Below are 13,654 nucleotides of genomic sequence, written 5' to 3'. Positions count from 1 at the left end.
ACCTTGCGGGCTCTTTCGCAAGCGTCGGCAAGACAGCAGAGCGGACGAGGAAGCCAGAAGGGTTACAGATCGCGTCGAGTTGGGCAGTACAACGGCAATCCTAGTACTCGATCTCCTCCTTTTGACCTTCCAGCACTGCTTTCAACTCAGTCATCTCCCACTCCATCTCCTCGCGGTCCGCCCTCGTCGCGCGACCCAAGTCGACGAGACGCAAGCCTGCCGAAGTCTTGACGATATTGCGCGACGCGAGATCGCCGTGAGTGTAACCCGCCGAGTGCAACCGCGAGACGAGGTGAATGATGTCGCTCCTGCATAGGCCGAGAAACCGTCAGCTCGAGGACGGAGGATCAGTCAGCACGAAACCACGCGCACTTGTAAGGTGACCAGTCCTCCACTGGCTCGCCCAGTCCGGTCAAGAGCGCCATCTCGCCCGAGAATGCCGAGAAGAGGCCGTAGAAAGGAACGAGGAAGGCGGAAGAGTCGCCCGCCGAACGTTGTATGTCTTCGTAAACCTCTGCTTCGCGAATCAGCTCTTCCTCGGCCTCGTCACCCATCTCGACGAGCTTGACAGCAAGCCCCGTGGTGCTCGAACCGTAGACTTGTGTCGACGCCGAGTTGTAGAGGAGGGTGTCGAGGAGGACGACGGGCGGATCGATGGGCGGGGAAAGAGCGTATACGCTGGCGGATGGCACAGACGAGGAAAGCTCGCGATCGTCCGGCGTCAGGTCTGCGGCTGAACGCGAAGGACTGGGGTAGGCGTGATCGTCGAAGGCATCGTCGCTCGAGCTGCGCGACGACAGGCTAGATCCCAGCTGCACGCAGAAGCAGCGTTAGCCACGCCTTTGGCCGAGCTGAAGGGTGTAACAGACATCGTCATGATGCAAGAACAGCATCGGAGCCGTAGCGTGGCCCTCGGACGTCCGGACGACGATGAAGAGCGAAGTCTGTGCGAGAGACCGTCAGCTATCGCTCCACAAGGGCGTCACATGACTGCTCACGAGCTGATTTGGTGTACGCTGCGTAGGCGAGTCAGCACTGCCACACAGGATCGAGCGTGAAAGGCGATGCACCTCGAACCGCTCGCCCGTACGTTCCTCGACCTCCCGTTCCTCTTCCTGCGCCTCGCTCTTCGAAGCGGTGCCTTTGCTTAACCTCTTCAAGCGACTTGAACGACGGACGCCCCCTGCACCTCCCGATGTTCCCTGCGCACTGGCAGTCCCTGATCCTCCCGCAGGTCCCATTCCTCCTGACGTGCCCGCACCTTCGTCGTCGTCCTCTTCAGCTTCGTCGATACGGCGCGGCTTTCTCGCCGATCTCGAGAGCGTTGAGCGGCGCTTCTGCAGGTCCGCAAGCGCCTCTGCCGCTTCGACGGTCATCTGAACAGCGGCGGCGGAGATCGTCGAGCCACAGACGAGTGCCGAGTCGAGTGAGGGAGGGACGGCGAGTGTGTCGGTGTCGACGTGGTAGAGTGCGATGCCCGTCAAAACGGAACGGAGGGGGCGGTGGTTGAGGCTGTAGATCGGCGAGATGGCGAGGCGGGAGTAGGGCAGCGAGTTGATGTACTCGACGAGGCCGGCGACGAAGAAGATGCGCGTGCCGGTCATCACGGGCAGGACAATTTTCGGCTCGAAAGGCTCGCCATCCGGCTTCTGGCTCTGCGATTTCGAGACGATGATCCGGCTGGAGATGATTGCCGAAATCTGCGTGGCACGAAATGCGTCAGTTGCGTCTAGGACGAAAGCAAGCTTGACGGACCTGAACCATCGTGCGCAAATGTGGCGGAGCCGGCAACCACCTGCTCTCGGATTCCGACCAGTATACGCACTGCGTCTTCTTGTCCTTGACATAGGTTGCAAGGACCGGGAAGGCGTCCATAGCGGTCGCATAGGCGTGCAATTCCTCGAACTCGTCATCCGGCCAACCCTTCACCTCCGTGACAGCTCCAAGCCAGAGCTTGCCGACCGGCCGACACACGAGGTCCGCTTCCACCAGGGGTAGTCCGATGTCCGTGTCGTGTTCGACTCGCCAAGTCTCGCCTGGACGTAGAGCCTCCAGGACGCTCAGCGTTGCGGTACCGGTGGCGCTGAGGAGGTTCAACTCGAGGTTCAACTCGTGCGTGTAGGTGATGCCGACAGCAAGCGGTTCGAGGCAACGTTGGCGGAGGGAGCCAATGCTTGCATGCTGTGCTTCGAGGCGAACGACGAGGTCTTCGACGGAGGCGCCGATGACCGCTGGAACGTTCAAGTTCGGATCGAGGCGGACGACGGAGAGCGGAATGGCACCCTTCTGACCGTTGAAGTCGCAAGCGTGTAGCCTGCGCCGCGCGTCGGACGACTTGCGCCTTTTCCCCTGAAGGTCCAGAATGAACTCGGGAACCGGAATCCCTAGTTGGCGCCGGATCTCGTCCAGCTGGATTCGAGTAGCGTCGGCAGAATCGGCAGGCTCAAGACTTGCGGACAAAGCCTGTGAAGACTGGGCAGGGTCCTCCATCGTGATGACGGGTAGCGAGGTTGAGAGGAGCCAGGAAGAAACTGAGCTTGAAGAGGAGTCGGCGGCGAGGGAGAGGGCGCTTCAGGGGATTGGTGTGTGAGACTGTGGAATTGAACGAGCTAACTCAGTCGGCCATACAAGAATCAAAGTGCTGCTGCGAACGCACCGCAACGCTGCTATGGTCGACGCCGACAAGTCACGAACGCGACGAAGACACGTCGTGCGAAGACCCGAGCGACAGTTGCGCATTCAGATAAGCTCCAGAAGGACAGCGCGTAGCGTCGCCTGTCCCCGCTGAGCGAACGACTGAACAAGACAGCGCAAGTCCGTGGAAGGCCAGCAGGCGGCCAGCCTTGTCCCTCCGCTCGCAACTTGGCTGGGAGTGGCTTGACCAGGCTCGACAGCTCACCAGAGTACACCGCGTGACCATCCGATGGGCATCTTGCTGCCAGGCAGCCCCGTTCTCCTCTCGCTGCTCGCCCCCACCACAGACCCAGCCAACTCGACCGCCTCAGCCGCTCTCGATGCGCTCGCCCATGTGCCCAAGCAGCCCAGCCAGGCCAACCCGCTGCCTGCACTCATCAGCGTCGTCGTAGAGAGGTGCGCTCCAACTTCGCCACGGTCGTCTTATCGTCATCTCAAAAGGCTGATTGTCGCCCTCTCGCGCCATGTACAGCATCCTCGAAGTCGCTATCCTCTGGTGCGTGCCCTCATTGTCCATCCTCAGCCGTACGAGCGCCCGCTGACGCCTTGTCACTCTCTCTGACCTCGACCGAACGCGCCGTGGCGGTGCTGCGCATTCGAACTGTTCTTTCGCTCGCTCCTGCTTCGTTCAAATAGCGCAGTGGGATGGTATCTCGCCAAGAAGGGGATCGTTGATGCAAAGGCGAAGAAGGTGAGTACGGCCGGCGCCTCGTCGCTCTGTCGCTTCCTCGGAGCCGTCTTGCGAGAAGAGCGGCTGCGTAGTGTACGGGCGAGGCTGACACGTTACTTCCCGTCTCCAGACGCTCAACAAAAGTGCGCATGCTCCTGCCCATCCACCCTCCGAGCCCAGCTAACCGCTTCTCCCTCTCTCCCCGCAGTCAACACCTCGCTCTTCACGCCCTGCCTGCTCTTCAACAAAGTCGCCTTCTCGCTCACACCCGACAAGCTCGCCGAACTGTACATCATCCCGATCGGCTTCTGCCTCGTCTCGGCGTTCTCGGCGGGCGTTGCGTACCTCCTCGGACGGGTTGCGGGACTGAAGAAGGGCCAGAGGGACTTTGCAAGTGCGTCTCGCTCACCTCTACCTTGATCTCGTGTCGTCTCTCGGCATTCCTACGGACGCGCATCGCTGACCGCTCCCGCACCCTCTTCACAGTTGCCTGCGCGACCTTCCAGAACTCGAACTCGCTCCCGATCGCGCTCCTCCAGTCCCTCATCGGCGAAAAACTCCCGCTCGCGTGGGGTCCGCATGACACGAGGGATGGAATGCTCGGAAGGGGTTTGACGTACCTCGGTGAGTTGGTCCCCGCTTTCTCCTCCTCATGCGATCCGTCTCTTTTCGTTGGGGTCAACTCGCTAGGAGCTTGCGCAGAGCAAGACTGACTCTCCAAATGATGGCTCGACTACGCAGTACTCTACTCCTCGCTCGGCATCATCGTCCGCTGGTCCATCGGTGTCCGCCTCCTCTCCTCCGCCGAGACCCAGTCTCCGACGGGTGACACCAGCGCCGAGCGGGACCCCGAGCGCGGCGAGCAAGTCGGACCGGGAGTGAGGGAAGACGAGACGGACGACAGGGAGAATGACGGGTTGCTCGCGAGTTCGGGGGGAGACGGGAACGGCGAGAGCGTGCGGAGGACGATCCTCAAGAATGGTGGTGGGGCAAGGAGGACGCGTGAATCGACTGCTTCGTCGTCGACTCTCGCGCCTGATCCGTCGGCCTCGACCAGCTCGAACGGGACCGGCAAACTCGTCCCCCTTCCGCCTGACACGACCGATCACGCCGACGACCAAGGCGCGTTGTCGACTCCCCAGAAGCGCAGGAAGCGTACCCGCATCTTCCAATCTTTCCCGAACACGCCCATCCCGAGCGTCTACTCGTCCTCTTCCTTGCGCAGTAGCGCCGACTCGGCATCCTTCGACGACGAGGACGAGGATGCGGACGGCGAAGGGGACGACAGTCTCGCGTCGTCCGGATGGGACGACGAAGACGCAGAGTGGGGCGCTCGGCGCGGATTCGGGCGTCGCTGGCTCAGCACAGGCTCGACTTCGCCGTTCTTTATGCGCGTCAAGAAGGGCACCTCGAGGGCTTGGAGGAAGACCAAGAGGGTTTGGGCCAAGGTGGCCGACTTTATGACCGTGCCTCTTTGGGCGGCGGTTCTGAGTCTCGTCGTCGCGTGTATCCCTCCGCTTCAGTCGGTCTTGAACAGGGCGGAGCCGGTCAAGAGGTGCGTTCGGCGATGTCTCTTGCTCGGGAGAACCACTGCTGACTATGTTGTCCTCGCTGCGCAGCGCCATCCGCTCGGCAGGGTCGTGCTCGGTCCCGATCACGCTCGTCACGCTCGGCGCCTACTTCTACCGCCCTTCCGCCGCCTCAGCAGCCGACACCTCTCCCCTCCGCCGCGAAGAACAAGAGCTCCCACGCTCGTTCCGGTCCAAGCTCTTGCACCTCGTCAAGAAGCCTTTCAAGCCGCGCAAGAACAACGGTGACGGCGACGGCGACACGGCGAAAGGCGAGACGAGCACGGTCGTTGTCGCGGTCGTCTCGAGGATGGTTGTTGTCCCGCTCGTGTTGATTCCGCTCTTTGCGTGGTACGCAAAGGTAACGGTCAACGTCGCGGACGACCCGGTTTTCGTCGTCGTCGCGTGCTTGCTCATCGGGTGCGCTCCTGTTCCCCTCCTCTGCTCGCACGGCATGTGGACTGATCAACAAGTTGGTTGGCGCGCACAGATCCCCGACGGCAATCACCCTCGCGCAAATCACCTCTTCAGCCGCAGGCCCGACCTTTGAGAAACTCATCTCCCGCACACTGCTGGTCAGCTATGCGTTGCTCACGTGCGTTCCCTCCGTTTTCCTTCACTCTCTCCCTTCTTTCTCTCTGGGCTGACGAGTGCGTGCTTGGTCTGCGCAGCGCACCATCGACTATCGTACTCGTCCTCGCAGCCTTGTGGATCGACGGGTTGCAACATCCGCATACCTAAGCACTCGAAGAGGGAGGGACGGGAGGGGGCGCTTGTACAGACTATCTCTCTCTTTTTGGCGATTTGCCTGCACGATACAAGCAACTATCCGAGTACTGCTTTGCTCGCTTGCACTGGTCCGCAGTGTTGGTTTGGTTTGCGCGAGAGAAGCGAGGAAGGGAAAGAGATTGGGTTGGTGAACTAGTCCTCCCCATAGTTGCGAAGAGTCCTCGGCCAGCGAGCGGAGGAGAAGAAGAGAGCATCTTCTGCGCTCCGTCCTGCCAATCAGATCGGCTTGCGGTCTAGTCGGCACGCTGGTGTGCGTTGATGAGCGAGCACATAACAAGCGGGAGGAGGAAGGAAGATACACGAGACCAAGCACCTCAAGTCGGGCGAGACGAAGGAAGCGAGGAGGTGGGAAGGAGTCGGCTGCGTACGTTCCTACATCCGCTCGAGTTTTTGTCGACAATGATCGAGTCCAGCAGCCAGCGTAGGATGTATCGCACAGGAGTACCTCCAGTGTGTGGAGCGAGAGAGCAGTCCGAGAAGGTCCCTCCCTCTCCCCCTTTCCCTCGACGCTGATAAGCTCCTCCTCGCCTCCCCTTCGTTCTCCTCCCTCCAAGGAGTCTCATGCACCGTTCTGCAGCTACAGCTCGAGGAGCTTCGCGTGCGCTGCGTTCGGGCGAGTCTAGCAAAAGGTCGGCCGACGCAACAAGAGAGTCTAGGAGCGCGAGCGAAACTACCTCGACTGCGTTCCAGCAAGGAGGAGCAGCGAGGGAGCGAGCGGCTGTCCGTCTTCGTTCAAGAACAGTACAGCAGGAACAGTGGCGGCCGAACGCGAGGCAAGGGAGGGTGACGGTGTGCGCAGCTCGTGAATCAAATGCCGGCGTCGAGTTTGTCCGTTCGAGCTGGGCTGGGGTGCAGGAGAGGGAGGAGACGGGTGGACAGGGTTAGCAGCTGGGCGTGGAGAAAGGAACGCAAGCAGTGGGCGAGCGAGCACAACCAGCGCAAGCCCAAGCGAGTCGAGGGGTACGAGTGCGAAACTGTGCCACGTCTGCTGCGAGTTTTGTCACCTTGTCCCTCGAGCGATTTCACCGCCTCGCCTCGTCCACCCACCACCACCTCTCCAAAGCTACAGACTGCTACGATGGCGCACCAGGGACTCTCGCCGTACCACACCCATGCCGACCTCCTCCAAAAGGTGCGCACGCCCTCTCACTCGAACGCGAGCACAAGCTGACCCGCCCCTTATCGCACACCCCCTCCCCGTCCAACGAACCCCCCGTCCACGCGACCATGCGCGCGCATCTCGCAGTACATGGAGTTGCCGCAGGGTGGCAAGATCCAGGCTGTGCGTTGGTCGCTGCTCCTCGTCGAGCGCGCGGAGTGACCGCGGACCCCGCCGACCGACCCGACTTGGCCGGGACTGACCCTTCTTGCCTGGCTCTTTCCTTTGCTTGCTCGTGTGATGTGCTGTTCTCGATGACAGGAATACGTGCGTTTCCCCATTCTCTCCCTCGAGCGCGGTGAGGAGGGACGAGTCGCGTGCGCCGGTAAACTGACTCAATCGCACGCTCGTCCCAAACCCTCTCTCGCGCCGGCAACTCGCTCGCTCGCTCGCCCTCTCGCAGGTCTGGATTGACGCCGAGAACGGTCTCCGCTGCAAGACTACCGTGCGCCGACACTTCTCTCTCTCTCGGCTGGCTGCGCGACTTGGGGGCCGTGGCGAACGGAGCGGGATCGCCGGACTGCGGCCAGTCCCGGAGCGCGAGCGAGGTTGTGCGCGGGGATGAACTCGTTGGAGAACACTCGTGCTTCCCTTGTAGCGTAGGAGCGCACAGCTGCTGTCCTCGCTCGACGGTCCCTGCTCTCGCTCTTGGCAGAAACGACCCCCGCAACCCCGCCCTCTTGCGGCATCCGTCGCATCTCGTCCCTCGCATAACTCACACGCTCTGCCCCTTCTCGCGCAAACAGACCCTCGACGGACCCGTCTCGTCCATCGACGACCTCAAGGAGTGGAACTTTGACGGCTCGTCGACCGGCCAGGCCGAGGGCGCCAACTCGGACGTCTTCCTCCGCCCCGCAGCCTACTTTCGGGATCCCTTCCGCCGCGGTGACAACATCATCGTCATCTGCGAGACCTGTGAGTGCCCAGTGCGGTCGAGCGGGGTTGGGAGAGAGGCTCACCCGTCTTGGGGCGCGCCGCGCAGACAACAACGATGGCACGCCCAACAAGTACAACCACCGCTACTCGTGCATGAAGACGATGGAGGCTGCGTCCAAGTCGGACCCCTGGGTGCGTTGGCGCGACCTTGACCATCTTTCGCCGCTCCCTCGCTGACGCTCGTTCGCTCGCTCGCCCGCGCAGTTCGGCCTCGAGCAGGAGTACACCATCTTCGGCTCTGACGGCCGCCCTTACGGCTGGCCCGTCGGCGGTTTCCCCGGTCCCCAGGGACCGTACTACTGCGGTGTCGGCGCCGGCAAGGTCTTTGCTCGCGACATGATCGAGGCGCACTACCGCGCTTGCCTCTACGCCGGCATCAACATCTCGGGCATCAACGCAGAGGTCATGCCCTCGCAGTGGGAGTTCCAGGTCGGACCTTGTGCTGGAAAGGACATGGGCGATCACCTCTGGATGGCCCGTTACCTCCTCGTCCGTATCGCCGAGGAGTGGGGCGTCACCGTCTCGTTCCACCCCAAGCCGCTCCAGGGCGACTGGAACGGTGCCGGATGCCACACCAAGTGCGTCGCGCGCGCACCTTTACCTCAACTCGGGAGCTCGCTGACGCTCGCTTTCGTCTCGCAGCTACTCGACCGCCGAGACTCGCGCCGACGGCGGCATGAAGGTTATCGAGGAGATGATCAAGAAGCTCGAGAAGCGCCACATGCAGCACATTGAAGTCTACGGCTCGGACAACGACCTCCGCCTCACTGGCCGCCACGAGACGGGCCACATTGGTCAGTTCTCGTGGGGAGTCGCGAACCGCGGGTCGTCGATTCGTGTGCCGAAGAGTGTGGCGCTTGCGGGCAAGGGATACTTTGAGGACCGCCGTCCGGCGTGCGTAACCTTTCCACTTCTCGAGTCGGTCGCAGGTCGCTGACTTTCGTCTCGCCTCCGCAGCGCGTCGATCGACCCTTACTCCGTCTGCGACATCATGGTGCAGACCAGTACGTCCCAGAACTTGTCGTTGTCGTTCCCGCGACCCGGAACTGACTTGAACGCGTTCCACAGCCCTCCTCTCTGCCTAACATGCTTCTGTAGCCCTCTCCCACTCCTCCTCTCTGTTCTCTACACCAACCTCTCGACGCTCTCGGATCGGTCACGTCGTCGCGAACCAACTCTGTGCTTTCTCACCCCCTCCCTTCCTCCTTGCTCTTCTGATCTCGCTTTTTGGCTCTCCTCTCGTTTTTGCGTGGCGCGCTTTTGAAATCTCACAATATGGACACATCTCCACCCTTCTTTGCTACACTGTCGAGAGCGAGAGACGAGAGGGAAGTGCGGGGGATTAGGAAGGAGGACGGGAAGACGGGAGGACGGGACGGAGGACCTCGGACCCGGTATTGGAGGGCGGGGGATTACTACGGCTCTGAAGGGGGGATCGGCTTGCGGCGCGAGATGGGTGGACGAATTAACGAGCGCCGAGGGGAAGGGACGGAGGAAGGAGGAGAACGGGTCATGGCGAAAGCTCGAGAACAGTCTTTTGCTGTAGGTCTACTGGCTGTGGTTCGTCTTTGCGCAAGTGGAGCGAATGTACGAGAAACGAGATAGGTTGCGGAGATGGGGGATGGAGGGATTGAGGGAAGAGAGGAGGAGGGTGGGAGACGTCGCGCTTGTTCTGACGAGCTTGACGAGTAGATCTCTTGCGTCGTCGGAAATGGAGCGGAGAGCAGCTCGGATTCCTCAGCGACGAGGAGCGACCGAACGAGACGAGGGATGCTCGCCGCGGCCTTGCTCCTCGACTTGGATTGCGGCCTCTCGTAGACTCGTAGCAGGGATGAGGTGTGCTGGAATGGTGCTATGAATGCGAAAGATGCGGAAACTGCGTTTTGCTACATGATCCCTTCTCCGCCCTCCCATGTCTGCTCGTCTCCTTCGCACAAGCCTCTGCTGAACTCGTCCCGCATCCCATCCAACACCAACACATACCTACCCAACTCGACCGCCTTCGTCAACCAAGGCTACCGCCCTTCAGACGAGGACGAGCGAGGAGCTGACTCTCGTGGCGCATATGCTGGGCGAGAGTCGCCGCGGTTGGAGGAGGAGGAGGGGCGGTCGCGGGAGAAGGGCGGCCGAGAGTCGCGAGAGAAGGGAGGTCGGGAGTCGCCGCCGTGCGACGAGCGCGAGTCCGTCCGAGGCGCGTACGACCGCGCACCGTCGTCCCGACTGCGCGAGCCGCCGCCACCGCCAAACCTCGACGACCGCCCGTCCCTCCACGACGCCATCCTCGGATCGCGGCGGTTCCAAGGCTGGCCGTTCGAGTCGTAGAATGCGTCGGCGGCCGTGACGTCCCTGATTGCTTGCAACTCTGCTCGCTCGGCTGCGCGGTCTCCGCCCCACGTCTGTACGGGTGGAGAAGTCGAACCACCTTGGCGGTCCTCCATGTGCCGCCGCGCCGTCTCTGCCCGCTTCTCCTCCTGCCTCTTGCGCTCGCGCCTCACGCGCTCCTCATCCGACAACTCGAACTTGCTGCGGAGGATGCGCCGGATCGCCTCGGGACTGATGCGGAACTTGCTCGCCAGGTTCGGTGTCGAGTACGTCTCCGGGTCCGACTTGTGCAACACCCGAACGAGGTCCATCGCTTCGCGCGAGATGCGCTTCGGGGGCGCCCAGCCCGTCTGGAACTTGAGCTTGTTCGCCCGGACGCGCTTCTTCCATTCCGGCTCGTCCGGTTGGGGTTCGTCGACGGGGAAGAGGGGCGGCAGGCCCGCTTCGAGTCGCCGTTCTTCCTCGGCGCGCATCTCCTCCTGGGCACGGATGTGCTCCTCCCTCCTCGCCTCGAGGCGCTCGAGCACCCGCTTGTCCTTGATCTGCTCCTCCTCGGTCCTCGCAATCCCCGCCTTGACAGCGACCTGCCTCTCCCACTCCCACGCCAAGTCGAGCTGCTCCCTCCGCTTGTCCTCCTTCTGAATCTCCTTCATCTCCTGCAAGATCCCCGACTCGCGCTCCTTGTAGGCGCGCTTCAACCAACCCTTGTACGCCGCGTCGAGATCCGCATCCGTCGGCGTGCGCGCCCCTCGTCTCAGGATCTGCAACCTCAAGTCGTGCAAGTGCTGCGGGTGCAAGTCGCGCCAGGTCGACTCGGTGCCCTGCCGAGGGAGGGCCGGTTCCTCGTCGACGAAGCGGTCTGCGTTTCGCTGCTTGAACTCGCGCGAGGCGGGGGTCGGGACGCGCCTCGAGGGCGGGGTCGGGCGTCGCTCGAGGTGGTGCCGCACGAAGGGGGCGGCAGAGGGGTCGACGGAGGGAGCGGGGAGGGTGGTGGCGGGCGCAAAGGCGGATTCGTCGTCAAAGGTGTCCCAGCCTTGCTGGAAGTGGGTCGTGGGGGTACAGGAGAAGGGGCGGCGTCGCACGGAGGGGTGAGAGGCGAGCGCAGGCGATGAGGACGACGAGCGAGAGCAGGCGAGTGGGCGCGCTGCGAGGGCGAGGGTGCGCCTGACTGCCATGGTCCGCAGTCTCTGTGTAGCCTGTGTGGTCCTCTGATAGCCTCTGCAGCCCCAGCAAGCGAGTGAGAGCGAGCGCGCGAGTCCAAGTTGCGCACCGAGCGGGCGATGGCGGTGAAGGAGCGCGGGATGGAGAAAATCACACAGCGCGTCGTACAGCTAGCTGGCAACTCTAGAGCGTGTACAACTCATTCATAGACAGACTCGTATTGTCAACCAAGCACTCGAGGCCAGTCGCCTGCTCAAGGACGCGTCTCTCTCAACCTCGTCCTCCCGCTCGTCTCTCACTCGCTCAGCAAGCTACAGCAGCACACACAGACTCAGCTACAGCTACAACCATGTCACTCGACAAGTACGAGCGACTCGAAAAGGTCGGGGAGGGCAAGTCGCGACTCGCAACCTTCGCTCAACTCGCGATGGGCGAAGGCTCGGACGACGGCAGCGCACTGTGCGGGTAGACCGGGTAGTGGAGGAGATGGTGGTGGACTCAGGACGGCATGGACGGGACTCGGCGGGCAGCAGGGCGCTGTACGAGACTCGCTGGATCCACCGTTGGCTGACATCTCTTCGTCGCTCCGTTCTCCCCTTCGTGCACTTCTTCCGGCCTGCTTTTGCCCCTCCACGCACGCAGGTACCTACGGCGTCGTCGTGCGTCCCTCCCCTCCCTTCCTCCTCACTCTCAAACTAACCCCCCCTCCCTCATCTCGGCGCAGTACCGCTCCCGCAACAAAGAAACCGGCGAGATCGTCGCGCTGAAAAAGATTCGGCTCGAGGCAGAGGACGAAGGAGTGCCCAGCACGGCGATCAGGGAGATTAGTCTGTTGAAGGAGATGAAGGATCCGAATGTCGTTAGGTGCGGCGCGATTTTCTTCGTTCGCTTGGGGAGCTCAAGTGGTCTACGATTATCGCCTTCCTTCGAAGCGTATTCGCATGGGTTTTTCCTGAGAAGCGAAGCAACTGACTTGCCTCTCTCGCTCGCTCACTCGCAGGCTGCTCGACATCACCCACCACGACACGAAACTCTACCTCGTCTTCGAGTTCCTCGACCTCGACCTCAAGCGCTACATGGACAAGGTTGGAGACGGAGATGGAATGGGGCCGGAGATTGTCAAGGTGCGCGCACACTCTCGAGGGGTTGTTGATGCGAGTCGCCAAGAGGAGGGCGTGAGCTGACTCGAGTATGTTGGTCTTGAGCGCAGAAATTCGTGAGTCTCGAGGCTGTCAGGCGCAGGACATCGTTGAGGCGGTCGTGGAGCGCGGACACTTTATTCGACCGCCTCTTTCTGCAAATCCCTGTGTTCTGACACCCTTACCTCCTCTCCCTTCCCCTCCCCGTCACTCGAGCGCAGACCTACCAACTCATCCGCGGCGTCTACTACCTCCACGCGCACCGCGTCCTCCACCGCGACCTCAAGCCTCAGAACCTCCTGATCAACAAAGAGGGCAACCTCAAATTGGCCGACTTTGGACTCGCGAGGGCGTTTGGCATTCCCTTGAGGACTTATACTCACGAGGTGCGCTTCCTTCTTCCTTTCCGGGCGAGGCATTGGAAGCTGATGCGTTGGGTTGGGTTCGGGACAGATCGTCACGCTCTGGTACCGCGCGCCCGAAGTCCTCCTTGGCTCGCGACACTACTCGACAGGCGTAGACATGTGGTCCGTCGGATGCATCTTTGCCGAGATGATCATGCGCCAGCCGCTCTTTCCCGGCGACTCGGAGATTGACGAGATCTTCAGGATCTTCCGGTGCGTCTCCTTCCCTTCTGCTCTCCCTTTTCCCTCTTCCCCTCTCCCTCCGACGCCGCGAGAGAGCTGATGGTGAGCGCGCACGCGCAGACTACTCGGCACGCCGGACGAAGACGTCTGGCCAGGCGTGACCAACCTCCCGGACTACAAGACGACGTTCCCGCATTGGCACGCAAAGGACATCATGGACCACGTCCCGGGGTGCACGGAGGAGAGCGCAGAGTTGATCATCGTGCGTCGCTTCCCTCTCCCTCTTTGCCTCCTTCCTGCTCGGAGGGGAGATGGCTGACGGAGGGAGGTGCGCAGGGAATGCTCGCGTACGACCCGTCGAAGCGTATGAGCGCGAAAGCAGCACTCAAGAGCGCCTACTTCGACCACGGCGCATACGGGGCATGATGCCTCCCTCTCTCCTCACCTCTTCGCCCCGCAATCGTTCAGCCTCGCATCTCCTTCGACTTTCACCTCCTCGCTCGTTCAGACTCGTATGTTTGCCACCATCACCACCGCCGCCGTCGACGCACGGCGCACCTTCGCCCCGGCGTCCTCCTCATCTCGTCCAGGCTCGCATCTCGTCGTCACTCGTCCTCCCGATTGCATTC

At 62.0% G+C, this 13,654-nt stretch overlaps 5 protein-coding genes across 5 annotated transcripts; 3 read left to right on the top strand and 2 right to left on the bottom strand.

The window, feature by feature from the left end:
- Nucleotides 1-100: 100 nt before the first annotated feature.
- Nucleotides 101-2,490, bottom strand: RHTO_00675 (protein kinase-like domain protein; the record flags this gene model as incomplete). The annotated part of the gene is made up of 6 exons (XM_016414359.1): nt 101-308; nt 373-812; nt 870-944; nt 999-1,016; nt 1,071-1,700; nt 1,756-2,490. 6 exons carry the CDS (start codon nt 2,488-2,490, stop codon nt 101-103), a joined length of 2,106 nt encoding a protein of 701 aa, XP_016273515.1.
- Nucleotides 2,491-2,923: 433 nt separating this feature from the next.
- On the top strand, nt 2,924-5,673 carry RHTO_00674 (protein of auxin efflux carrier family; the record flags this gene model as incomplete). The annotated part of the gene is made up of 10 exons (XM_016414358.1): nt 2,924-3,090; nt 3,167-3,190; nt 3,331-3,385; nt 3,495-3,507; nt 3,573-3,758; nt 3,851-3,988; nt 4,106-4,919; nt 4,984-5,352; nt 5,423-5,527; nt 5,604-5,673. 10 exons carry the CDS (start codon nt 2,924-2,926, stop codon nt 5,671-5,673), a joined length of 1,941 nt encoding a protein of 646 aa, XP_016273514.1.
- Nucleotides 5,674-6,799: 1,126 nt separating this feature from the next.
- RHTO_00673 (glutamine synthetase) lies at nt 6,800-8,901 on the top strand (the record flags this gene model as incomplete). The annotated part of the gene is made up of 9 exons (XM_016414357.1): nt 6,800-6,853; nt 6,968-7,003; nt 7,284-7,325; nt 7,627-7,795; nt 7,863-7,948; nt 8,021-8,394; nt 8,459-8,710; nt 8,774-8,820; nt 8,885-8,901. 9 exons carry the CDS (start codon nt 6,800-6,802, stop codon nt 8,899-8,901), a joined length of 1,077 nt encoding a protein of 358 aa, XP_016273513.1.
- A 930-nt stretch (nt 8,902-9,831) lies between these two features.
- On the bottom strand, nt 9,832-11,313 carry RHTO_00672 (Neugrin-related protein; the record flags this gene model as incomplete). Its single annotated transcript, XM_016414356.1, has 1 exon — nt 9,832-11,313. The coding sequence occupies one exon, from the start codon at nt 11,311-11,313 to the stop codon at nt 9,832-9,834; it is 1,482 nt and encodes a 493-aa protein (XP_016273512.1).
- Nucleotides 11,314-11,648: 335 nt separating this feature from the next.
- RHTO_00671 (cell division control protein Cdc28) lies at nt 11,649-13,451 on the top strand (the record flags this gene model as incomplete). The annotated part of the gene is made up of 10 exons (XM_016414355.1): nt 11,649-11,758; nt 11,830-11,861; nt 11,942-11,958; nt 12,024-12,163; nt 12,300-12,423; nt 12,510-12,515; nt 12,660-12,824; nt 12,892-13,055; nt 13,146-13,287; nt 13,362-13,451. 10 exons carry the CDS (start codon nt 11,649-11,651, stop codon nt 13,449-13,451), a joined length of 990 nt encoding a protein of 329 aa, XP_016273511.1.
- Between the last annotated feature and the right edge of the window lie 203 nt (nt 13,452-13,654).

The sequence above is a fragment of the Rhodotorula toruloides genome (assembly GCF_000320785.1).
Source record: "Rhodotorula toruloides NP11 unplaced genomic scaffold Scaffold10, whole genome shotgun sequence".
In the NCBI taxonomy this organism is placed as follows: Eukaryota; Fungi; Basidiomycota; class Microbotryomycetes; order Sporidiobolales; family Sporidiobolaceae; genus Rhodotorula; species Rhodotorula toruloides.
Note: the sequence above shows the minus strand (reverse complement) of the source record. Positions and strands in the feature narration are given on the sequence as shown.